Consider the following 12394-nt stretch of genomic DNA (forward strand, 5'->3'; position numbering starts at 1 on the left):
ATTAGCAACAACTGTTTAAAACTAGTAGGAACACCCTGGGCACTGTCGTCCCAGCACTCTGGGGCCTGAGACAGAAAGATGATGTGGTTGTGTAGCCTGGGTTACACAGCAAGACCCCATTTCAAAGTGGGTGGGGGAGGCAAGTCCATAAAAAAACCAAATAAAAACAGAATTGATGATCTTGCATAAACAGGCTCGCCACACAGTGACAAGCAAGAGGCCCTTAGGTGCCCTCCCCAGAAGGCACCCTGCATCAGCCTGGTGCTGCATCCGCTGTGCCACCACCAGGGTGGGTACTACTCTGATCCAGAGAACCTCTCCCAACTCCGTGAGCAACTTGTAAGTCCTAAAGTTAGACTATTAACACATAAAGGGTCTTTATTGAGCAATAGTGTTATTAAATCCCAGAGATACTTATGAGTTAATTTTCATATAAACAGAAAACACAGAATCTTCACAACACACAAACTACCTATTAAAGGATGTGTGGGAGTCCCACACAAAGCACCCCCCAGATGCTCAGTCCACGTCTGTGGTTCAGGCTCCCTTCACAGACCCCATAGACAAACGGGGGCTTCACTATGTCCCTGCATGGAGCTGCAAGTTCTGCTTCTTTACAGTTGGGCCCCTCCCTCTTTGCAATGAGTATGAGAGGAAGAGAAACTGCAGGGGACACTCGAGGGCAGCCCATCCAGAGAGAGCAGCTCCCTGGTGTTGAAACTAGGCCTCCGTTTAACGTCCCAAGTACAGCACAGAGTTTGTCCAACGGAAAGCACACATAGGCGGATGGAAGAAAGAGCAAGAGAGGACAGAGTGGTAGGGGATATAGAAGTGAATCGAATGTGTGTGTTAGTTAGGGTCTTACTGCTATGAACAGACACCATGACCAAGGCAACTCTTATAAGGACAACATTTAATCGGGGCTGGCTTACAGGTTCAGAGGTTCAGTCCATTATCATCAAGGTGGGAGTATGGCAGTATCCAGGCAGGCATGATACAGGAGGAGCTGAGAGTTCTACATCTTCATCTGAAGGCTGCTAACAGAATATTGGCTTCCAGGCAGCTAGGATGAGTGTCTTAAAGCCCACGCCCACAGTGACACACCCACTCCAACAGGGCCACGCCTCCTAATAGTGCCACTTCGTGAGCCTAGCATGTACAAACCATCACAATACATACATACACACACACACACACATATACATATATATATGGGTAGAGGAAGAGGGAGAGTAGAAGAGAAGAGGTGAGGGAAACAGAAGAAAGAGTCGATGAGAGATGTATGTGTGTTTGCATGCATGTGTGTTTGCATGCATGTGAGCATGTGTGTATGTATGTAGAAATGAGAGAAGAGCTGAATGCCTTGATGAATATCAGGTCCCACAGCATGTATGTTTGACCATTTGGGGAACAAAAACTGCCAGGCCAGCTTTCTCTGGGAGAAATCCTCCCCCACATCCAGACATCTGGACCCAAAGGCATTGAAGGCAACATAGGCAGTACTCTGGGCCTAATGCAGTCCAAGGCCCACAGTGACCATCATTTGGCCCAAGCATAGTTGACATTATCCAGCCCTGGTGTTTGCCCTCAAGGGACTCTGAAGTGACTGACAAATCCCCAGAGAAGAAATTTGTCTCTCCCTGAAAAACTCTGGTGACAAGTTCTGAGATTACAACAGGGCTGAATGTACAACATGGATGTTTGGTCCCATGGTTAATCTCTGAGCCCATTTCCACTAAGGGGAAGGGTATGCATTCATTCACACAGTCTCATGCACCTCCCTCCTATACTCCCGGGGAGTGGAAGCAATGGTAGTTTTAATGACTGAGAGTCTAAAGTCTTGGATCTGCCAATAGTTGGCTTGCAAAAGTGACTCCCATTGAGTATTAACCCACCCAAGCACGTCTTCAGACTCTGTTATTCCAGAGCCTACAAGGGGAACCAGAGGTAATGGACAACATCCTCAGGACCAGAGACTATCCAGGGCCATATAAAACCCTCAGGCTCAGATCCTGGAGAATCCAGACGGACCTCTGAGGAGTTTGGTGTCAAGTTCACACCTAACTCGCTTCCTCACACGCTTCTGCCTTGGCTCACCAACCAGCCCAGAGACTGCCACTGTCCTCTTGGCTCCCTTCCCCTCCATCTCATCCCAAGAGGGTCTCAGGGGCGTCCAAGCTTCCTCTTCTCATTTGACACATCGTTGACCGTTCTGTGTCCTCTCCGGTTCTCCAACGATCCACTCCTGAAATCACAAAGTAACGCAAAAACATTCACCTCAAACACTGTGATGAGGTCATGCTGGACAGTGGGGTCTAGACATAGGGCCTGGCTTGGCTAGTCCCACACTTCATGCTGAGCTTAAAGGAGATAAGTCATGTTCAAACATACCAGCTAGTCATGCATGGAGGAAATGACATTTTGTCACATATTTGAGTACACATATTTGCTGGATGAACCCAGAAGCCAGCTTTTACAAGACCTGAGTGAGGCAGAGCAGAGCAAGAGAGCCAGGCATTCAGCACCAGCAGCTGATGGACAGACTCAGCTAACGCAAGTCAGAACACTCCATAACAGCTCAGGCTGTACCGGGCATGCCCACACTTCCCAGGTCATTATCCTCTACAGTACTGAGCAACAATTTCTGTGGTGTTCACTGCACTGGGTGCCCAAGTCATCTAGAGATGATGTCACAAGATGATGTCACGTCTACAGGAGGGTGAGTGAAACAGGAACACCATTCTACACCGGGGGCTTGGACATGCAAGCGGGGTCCTGAAACCAACTCTCATAGGCACCAAGGCAAAACTAGACATTTTTGTTTGTCTGCTTATTTGTTTTGTTTGTTTGTTATGGGGTCTTGTGTGTTCCAGGCCATCCTTGAACTCTCCATGAAGCTAAGAATGCCCTGATTTTCCTGTCTCTATCTCTTTAAGGCTGGACTCACAGGGGTACACAAGTACACACAGATTATACAAAGCTTCATGCAGCTACTGGTTGAAGGAAGGGGCGGGACGCTTTCTTCAGTGGCGTAGCAATGAAGGGGGAAGGAGGAAGAGTTAAAGAGTTATGAAAAGAAAGAGGGTCAGTGGCAGAGGGAGGGGAAATCGAGGGTAACAGGGCGATGACTGTGGTCAAAATACATTATATACAAGTGGGAAGTGTCATAATAGGACTCACTGAGTATGATTGATAAATGCCAATATATTTTTAAGTTGGCATTCTGCCTTTGAGTATGCAGCCATACACACACACACACACACACACATATACACACATACACACATATACACATACACACACACATACACAAAAACACATACACACACACACATACACACACACATACACACACATATACACACATACACAAAAACACATACACACACACACATACACACACACACACACATACACACACATACACACATATACACATACACACACACATACACAAAAACACATACACACACACACATATATACACATATACACACACACACATACACACACATATACACACATACACAAAAACACATATACACACACACACACACACACACACACACACACACACTCAAATACTCCAACATCCAGCTGCTTCCTCTGAAAGGAAATTTTTAAAACTCAGTGACCGGAAGAAAAGGGCCAACTTTTTCTTTCTGCCCATGTACTGGAATATCTTCTGCCTCTGGGGAATCGTCTATCCCAGAAATCATCTACTTAACAGAATGAGAGCCATGTTGTTTTGCATGGACAAGAGTTAGGCTTTCTAGTTGACTCTTTTAAGGGTTTCAGAGCAACGACCCAGTGTGCATACAGGCTGGCTTCAGGGAAAACACCAAATCTTATCAAATATTGGGCACCAAGATACTAAGAAAGACTTGGTAACCTGATTTCCCCTCAAGACCCCAGTCACTCTGGAGGATGCAAACATCCAACTTCATTCTTCTTTTAGCAGTCAGACTGGGGAGGCAGCGGGAAAAGAGCAAGGTGAGTTTGCCTTGCTTTTGTTTTCCGTGAAAGATGCTGATCTGTGACCAGATTTGAAATTCAGATTTTTCACTAATTCTCTAACCATACCAGGGTCAGGATCCTTCTGACTTCATGAGTGCTTGTCTGTCTGAGAGATGGAACTACAGAGACAAAAAGTCTAATTATAAAGGTCTCTTCTTATCCCCATCCCTCTATCCCCAAGACTGGAAGGTTTTTAAGCATCAATCAACATCAGCATGGCCCACTGCTGGGGAGGAGCCTGCAGCCCGTGTGTCCCAGGAGCTGGGAGCTGCCAGGCAGTCACTAAAAAAGCAAAGTGATGCTAAGGAGACAGAAAGACTGTGGAATGACACATCGCTACTGTACCTTGTGGCTTTCTCCATGATTAAAGTGCATGGGTCCATCCTCCCGAGAAGTCTGCCTGGCAGTGTCCGTGTCCTCTTCAGAACATTTAGGGTACACTGTGCTCCCTAAACAAGAGAACAGGATAAGCGAACCCCTTCCTACACATCAATACTGAGGCCCCACTCCATTCCCCACTTTGATCTTTGCTACGATGCTCTCCTCTGAGGACAGCTGCAAGGTGTCAGGGGATGTAACATGGTAGATGGCTCAGCGGTGGGGATGTAGCTTAGCTAGGTGACTGCTCATCATACACAGCGCTCTGGCTTCAATACTCAGCATCACAAACACCATGCGTAGTGGTACCCACCAGGAAGCCTGGCTCTTAAGAAGTAGAAGGACCAGAAGTTCAAGGTCATCTATATCACTTGGGTGTTAGCTATATAAGTAAATTTGTAAATGTTTTTCCATAACCACATGAATTGAATGAAAATTTGGTTTGACAAAAATTTGACTCTCAGCACTTAAAACCCCTTCCGCACACTTTCTCTCTAACACAGAGTTTTTACACCATACTGCCCGTGAACTTACTAGTTTATAAATGAATGCAGAGGCCTCATCAGCCTTGTCTACTTGTTCTCCAATGCCTAAGAAAATGCCTGCCTGCGCCGTAAACTGTTATCAAATGAAATATGAAAGAATACATGGGTGGACAGATGGAGTAAATTAATACACTCTCAAGTTCCCACCATTCCTTATGTTTTCGTGTGTAGTGAAATAACTCATGCTAGGAGAAATCAAATGTTTACTTTCTATCCAACTGATGTCCCATAACGTTTAATACACTAATTGGAAAGACACATATATCCGGGGAACCAGCCATGAGAGCCTGCTCCATTTCAGGACTGCAGTGCATAACAATGGCCACTAGAGGGAGCCATAAAACCTGCCCAAAACAGCACTCAACAAAAATCTCACAGTAAAACCTTAAGCAGGTTATTTAGGCCCGCCACATTCCCAGGCATAGTGGACCACCATAAAATTGCTGCTGCTGCTGCTGTACTATGTAATGTACAGCTAATGAGAACAAGCTGCAACACGCCTCGGACTCCAGTTTGCTGGCCCTCTGACTTTCCTTCCCATCTCAAAAGATTCACATCTTGATCTCTATCTAGGAGGGGTTTTGTTTGGTTTGGTTTTTTTTTTTTTTTTTTTTTTTTAAGATGAGCATAAGTAGAAGAAAAGCATTTTTCCTGTGGATGACAAAGCGAACATGATAAATTCGTCTAGAAAAAAAAGAAAATAAAATCGTGAAACTTTGAAGGGAAAAAATGCTTTTGATTTCCCACCTACAGCAATATTTTTTTTTTCTTGAAAAAGAACATTTCCTTGTTGACATATTCAATTTCATCCCCTCCAGTAAAGAGATTTCAGGCATGTGCAGACTGACTGGGAAATCGGATCAGAGGGAATTTACGATGCTATCGGTCAAGTTTCAAAGGTCTGCCATGTAACTGGGGGGGGGTGGGGGGGGCATTTCCCCACAAACTCCTCTCTCAAAGGATCTGGAAAAAAAAATATCTAACAATTTCCATGGTCATTACAAGCCACAGATGTTATCAACAGCCAGGCTATGCAAACTTTAAAAAGACCCAACCCACAAAAGAAGCCACTTCACACACATTCTCAAGCATTTGCACGGAGACCAGTGACTCTCCCTTTGAAACATGCACGTTCATGACTTCTCCAAACTCAGAAGTCGTGAGGGGCCCCTGCTTCCGGTTTCATTTCCCTACACACAAAGTGGTAGAGACCCCTCTAAAACTGCAGTTCTCAACCCGTCAGTCGTGACTCCTTAGGCGGTTGAACATCTATTTTATAGGTATCTCGTATCAGATAGCCTATGTATGACATATTTACATTATGATTCACAAAAGGAGCAAAATTACAGCTACGAAGCAGCAATGAAAATAACTTTACGGTTGGGGGTCACCACAACGTGAGGAACTGGATTTAAGGATCATAGCATTGAGGAAGGTTGAGAACCTCTGCTCTAGACTAACAGAGATACAGAAGCAAGAATACAGAAAATACAAGGAACTCTAGGGATCTCTGGCTAACTGAGGGCTAAAAGTAAGTGACATAGTGAGATGACCGATGTAGAGAACATTCTGGAATCTGCAAGACCTGTGAGAAATTCCAGTCAACTCACACTTGCTGATCTCCATGAAGACAGAAGCTGATTAGAAGCGGACCATCCCCAGCATAGGTGCCAATTTCTGATTGTGTCCCAGAGCCCCTGCTTACCAGCTAGGAAAACCCCACAGATATCAGTGAGGAGGCTGACGGCCTACCCACTGCACTGCACTGCCTGGAAGCCCTGAGGGTGACACTGGAAACAAGCCAGGATTTAAAGAATGAAAAGACCCTTTAATATTTTTTTTCCTCAAAAACTACAGAATCTGAGTAATCTAATTATAGGCTAATTAGAAGAATGACTCTTCTTCCTGCAAAGGACTTCTGGAACATTCTCTGTGAAGGTCCTCTCATCTGCTATTTGAGAATAGGAGTTGGTGACTCTCAGAGTGGATTAGCATCTGATTTCCAGATCAGCTTCCTCTGACCAGACCACACAGACTCCCAACTCTTGAAATAAACCCCAGTGGAATTCTCCAGGAGGAAGCCATCTCCCCAATTAGGCCAAAACAGCCTCCCCCCTTCCCAGCTCCTCTGGCCAGGCAATTTTCACATTCCAATATGCATTTGCTTTTTTCCACTCCCAGCCAAGGAATGGCTGTGTGTGTCGGAGCACAAAGCTGGACCCTTCATTTGTGAAGCTCTGTTATAAACCTATTCGGGTGGCCAGCCCCATGCCCGGGGGCACAGGCTGCCTTCCCTTCCCTCCTCACGCAGTGCCACAGGGCAAGTCATTTAACTGCATCATTAGGATCACAGTTGCAACTCCCCAGTCTCCTTCCCTGGCACTTCTTCACCACCTCATTAATATCTGTAAGGACCCATTAAGCCTTACAGCCGAAGGGTGCCATCAAGGCAAGCCCTAACGCTATTATCAGCAATAAGGGCTCAGGCACTTGCCTGTCACCACCTGAGTTAAGGCAGTCACCCGCATAGAAAGGCAGCATATACCCTGACCTATCCACCCCTAATGAGCTACCGGCTCCTGCAGAAACATCCAGATAAATGTGACGGGTACCCATATCACGGAAGGGAAGAAAAGTTACTGCTTAAACTTAGGGCAGTACATTAAACTGCTGGATGCTATCTTCAAGGAGAAGAGGTATCTGCGGCTGGAAATGTCTGGGTACCTAAGCTCCACCCAGCCCCTTCCATGAAACGTGTACAGCTGTGAAAACTTCTGTGGGAGTCAGAAAGCCACCTGTAAATTCTAGAACAAGCATGCCTTCATTCCCTCTGGCCAGCTGAAGGTTCTGCTCCCCTGGGGAACCTGCCATTAAAACCCTACCTTGCTCCCTTGAAAGACCCTTCTATCCAAACCTCACTGACAAGCCAGGACACTGTCTGGAGCCACCCTGATCTGAGAACAGTGCATCTGTAGGGCATGATAGCATCCTGCCGTTAAAAAGATAAAGATGGCTACAATTGCCACTGTGCTGACCTGCACAAGATCAGGCCAGTCAAAACCAGCAAGGATGGCCCAGGCACTGGCAAGGTCCCACCTGTAGCTGAGATGCTATTGGTAGTTAGTGGTGGTGCCTGGGGAGGGATAGCTACTTTTTTTTTGGGCTGAGGCCACTTGTAGACTGCCCAGGCTCCGGTGGTTGACCCCAGCCCCAGGCACATACAGATAGCACTAACTAGATACAATGAGAGAGATTTAAAAAAAAAAAGTTTTTAAACAATTTTAAAAAGAGTAATGTGAAGTTAGGAAGAATGGAGATAACTATAAGCCATCACGTACATATATGAAATTCATACAACAAAGAAGAAGAGAAGGAGGAGGAGGAGGAGGAGGAGGAGGAGGAGGAGGAGGAGGAGGAATGAGATGGCTCAGCCAGGAAAGTGCCTGCTGTATAAGCATGAGGTTCTGAGTTCAAATCCTCAGCACCCATATAAAGGTCATACCCAGTGGATTACTTCTATAACTCCAGCATGGAGGTGGGGGGTAGGGAGGAGATGATATATCCCTGGAGCTCACTAGCCAGCTATTCTAGCTAACTCAGTCAGTACCAGATTCATTGAGACACCTTGTCTCAAAAGCAAAGAAATAAAATGGAGAAGGACAAAGAAAGACAAGTCAATACGAACCTCCAGCCTCCATATGTACAGATGTGCACACACCTCACAAACATACACCGCACACTCACATACACACACACACAATGAGTTACACAGCACCATGCAAATTACCGTGTGGCCGTGTACCCACCCTGCACAGGAGAGACGCAGAAGACTGGCTTATGGCAGCAAACCTTGGCCGGCTTTTGAATTCCCAACCAAGTGTACATGTTACTCCCTCAAAATAACATGTGCGCCTGATTCTCAGTCACACAGAGAGGAACAGGAAGGAGAACACTCATAGGTGATCTATCTAGTCTATTTGGGAAAAGGGAAGCTATTAGAGAGCTTCCAGTTCCTAAACGGAGGGACATCTTTTGGAGCCATGCAAATGAGGTGGCCATAAGGGGGAAATACACAAAGAACAAATATTTCAGTCCCTCCTCTGTTCTGCTACATACTCAAGAGCAGTAACATCTACATGAATCAGACTCAGTGGATGGAAGTAAAACTGTCCCCATTTGGGACAGCTATGGACGCTAGGGTGATCAGACCCCTGACCATCCCACTCACCATCTTGAAGTCTCCGCTCCTGAAGATAAACCTTGAGCCAGATGTTAACACGCTGGCCCCAGGCCCCCGGGGGCTCCACCTCCCACAAGCGACCTCTCTCGTCTGGACAGGTCAACAGGAACTCCCTGAGGACTGGGAGGGAGAGGCAAACCATGAGTCACTCCTGCCCACCAGGCCGGCTCAGCCAGCCAGTTTTCTCTGAGTCCCTGTGCCTCATGGACCACCCACCCCTTCTGTGGCTACCCTCCACCTTCTCAAAGCCCTGCCCTGCTGCACCTGAACCCTTCTCACCAACTCCCCGTGGGTACAAAATCATCCCTGATCACCCCACGATCCCACTTCCATCCACCCTGCACTGAGATCCCAGAGCTGCAACTATAAAGTACCCACCCCTTGGTGTCCACGGGGACTGAAGACCTCTGAACGCACCAAATCCAAAGATGCTACACTTACATAAAATGCCAGGCACAGTGTTGGCACAGACACTGTGCAATCCCCCTGCCACACTTCATCACCTCACCTTTCAGCACACGACGCCACAACACAGGGGCTGCATGGATAGCAGTTAGACAGGGATGCTTAGGAAAGGACAGCAATGGAAGGGTCTGTTCGTGTTCGGTACGAGTGTCATTTCTTAAACATTTTCAAGCCATAGTTACTTTGAATCCTGGAATCAGACTCCTCAGATAGGACAGGCTGATTTCCCGAGACTCTGAAGGCCTGGATTGTCCAAGGCCTCCCCCGAGCTTCCTGTGTACCTTTCCAGGGATTCCTAGGGTCTCTACTTAACAGGGATGTCTGTGATGGCTTCTCTTGGCTGACAACTTGGCTATATCTGGAATTAACTAAAACACAAATGGCTGGGTACACCTGTGAGGGATTTCTCTTAATTAAATCATTTGAAGTAGGAAAACCCTCTTCTAATCCAGATCTTTATGGTGGGAAGATCCACCTTTAATCTGTTGTACCACACTTTCTGCTGATACCCTACATAAAAAACATGGAAGAAGGAAGCTTCCTCTTCTTGCCTGCTTGCTCTGACTGACCGGCAAGTCCATTCCTTCACTGGCATTAGAGCCTACTTCAGAATTCCAGAGTATACTGAAGACCAAATGAGACATCCAGCTTCATGGACTGAACAACTACTGAATTATTGGCCCTTCAGTTGGTAGACAGCCATTGTTGGCATAGCTGGACCACCACCTGTACGCCCTTCTAATAAATCTCATTCATAATTATGTATGATGTATATATTCATTCTTTAACTTCTATCTCTCTTGAGCAGTGATTCTCAACCTTCCTAATGCCACAACCTTTAAATACGGTTCCTCATGTTGTGGTGACCCCAGCCATAAAATTGTTTTTATTGCTACTTCATAACTGAAATGTTGCCACTGCTATGAATCATAATGTGAATGTCTACGTCTTCTGATGGTCGCTGGAAACGCCTATGAAAGGCTCATTCAACCGCCAAAGGAGTCTCGACCTGTTGGGAGCCGACTCCTAGCAGAAAGCGGCTATCATCTTTGCAGCCATCTCGAGCCATATACCCTGACAAGAGACTTGTTTTCAACAGCCCACAATAGCTGAGCACACTCTGATAAACATTGTTTTTCTCCCATATCTTGTTTTGTTGTTTAATGCCCCCAGCTGCAAGGCACATGTGGTAAAGTATCTTCAGCTGCATTCCCCTGCTTGTGCCTATAAATACCCAGGATTTCCTTTCAATCAAGGGGACTTGATCAGCCTCTCTGTTTTGTCTTCATTCTTCGAGTCTCTTGCCCTTCCATCCCCACTCTCTCTCTTGCTAGACCCTGTTGACTAAACCGCACAGGCGGGTCAGTTGGTGCCCAAACGTGGGGCAGTCATAGACCGGGGCAACGACCCTCAGGCTGAGAACCTCTGAGTAGGTCCTTGAAGGCTGGTAGACTATCCACATTTCCTGGATAAGCATTTTCATATGGCAGCAGCCCCAACACCAGAGAAGTGGGAAGCCACTTCCAGTCCTGCAGGTAACTGTGAAGCTATCACACAAGCAAGCTCTTTGACCATTTGCAGTGGTCTAGGCAGTGTGGAAGACTGTCGGTCTAAATACAGTGCTGTCTGACGGGTGGAGCCATGATGGAAAACACTGAGTGTAGCACATCGTGCCCTCCTAGCCTGACCAGCCTAACCTCTCTTCAGAGAAAGCTGGCTGCAATGTTAGAGGTCTTAGATCATTGGGGTAGCCCATCAGAATGTGTGACCCCAGGAGCGCTGAATGGCAGCTCTATCAGTTTCAAATAAAAACAGAGTCACTTCAAGGCCCTGGCACAGCTCCCTGGATTCCGTGTGTCCCTGAGATATTTATTTCTGATTACATTTGTTCCTCAGCTTGGTGAAGTTATACTCTAAAACAGCTGTTTAAGTGGGTGGTATGTGGCAATGCATAGGGTACATGTGGCCTACAAAGCAGCATTGACTCTCTTGAACATGCGAGAGGGCTGCCGAGATGGCTCAGCTGGAAAAGGCACTTGCTGCACAAGCCTATGATCTAAGTTCAGCCAGCCCCCAAAATGGAAGGAGAGCATTAATTCCTAAAAATTGCCCTGAGCCCCACCTGAGCACCATAGCATGTGAGTGTCTGTATGTGTGGTGGCTATTCCTGGTTGTCAACTTGACTATATCGGGAATGAACTACTACAAGCCAGAATTGGAAGGCTCACCTGTGCTCCAGCTCTTGAGGCACAGTGGCTATGAAAAAGCTTAGGCCCAGGGAAGGTAGTACATGCCTTTAATCCCAGGAGACTAAGGCAAGTCCCAGATCCAGGCATATTGGTACAACCTTTAATCTGGGCCACACCTTCTGCTGGAGACCTACGTAAGGACACTGGAAGAAGGAAGACTTGCTCTTCTTTGCCTGCTTGCCTTGTGGGACTGAGCAACTGCTAGATCCTTGGACTTCCATTCACAGCTGCTGCTGACCATTGCTGGGGAGTTGGACTACAGACTGTAAGTCATCAACACATTCCCTTACTGTATAGAGACTACCCATAAGTCCTGTGACTCTAGAGAAGCCTGACTAACACAGCATGTGAGCATGTTCCCCTCCACACATACATTCACATACATATACCAGCACACACATATATACACATACATACATACATACATACACATACCAGCACACACATATATACACATACATACATACATACATACAGCAGCACACACATATACACACATA

At 46.5% G+C, this 12394-nt stretch overlaps 1 protein-coding gene across 1 annotated transcript in view; it reads right to left on the reverse strand.

The window, feature by feature from the left end:
* Positions 1-1240: 1240 nt before the first annotated feature.
* The window catches only part of Fam169b (family with sequence similarity 169 member B), a 61417-nt gene continuing 50263 nt past the window's right edge, over positions 1241-12394 (reverse strand). Inside the window, exons 7-9 of the mRNA XM_028776688.1 lie at positions 9169-9300; positions 4363-4466; positions 1241-2245 (exon numbers count right to left, since the gene is read on the reverse strand). Coding sequence (XP_028632521.1) covers positions 2189-2245; positions 4363-4466; positions 9169-9300 — 293 coding nt within the window. The 3' untranslated portion in view covers positions 1241-2188. The remainder of the gene's footprint in view (positions 2246-4362; positions 4467-9168; positions 9301-12394) is intronic.

The sequence above is a fragment of the Grammomys surdaster genome, unplaced genomic scaffold (assembly GCF_004785775.1).
Source record: "Grammomys surdaster isolate TR1022 unplaced genomic scaffold, NIH_TR_1.0 271, whole genome shotgun sequence".
NCBI lineage: Eukaryota > Metazoa > Chordata > Mammalia > Rodentia > Muridae > Grammomys > Grammomys surdaster.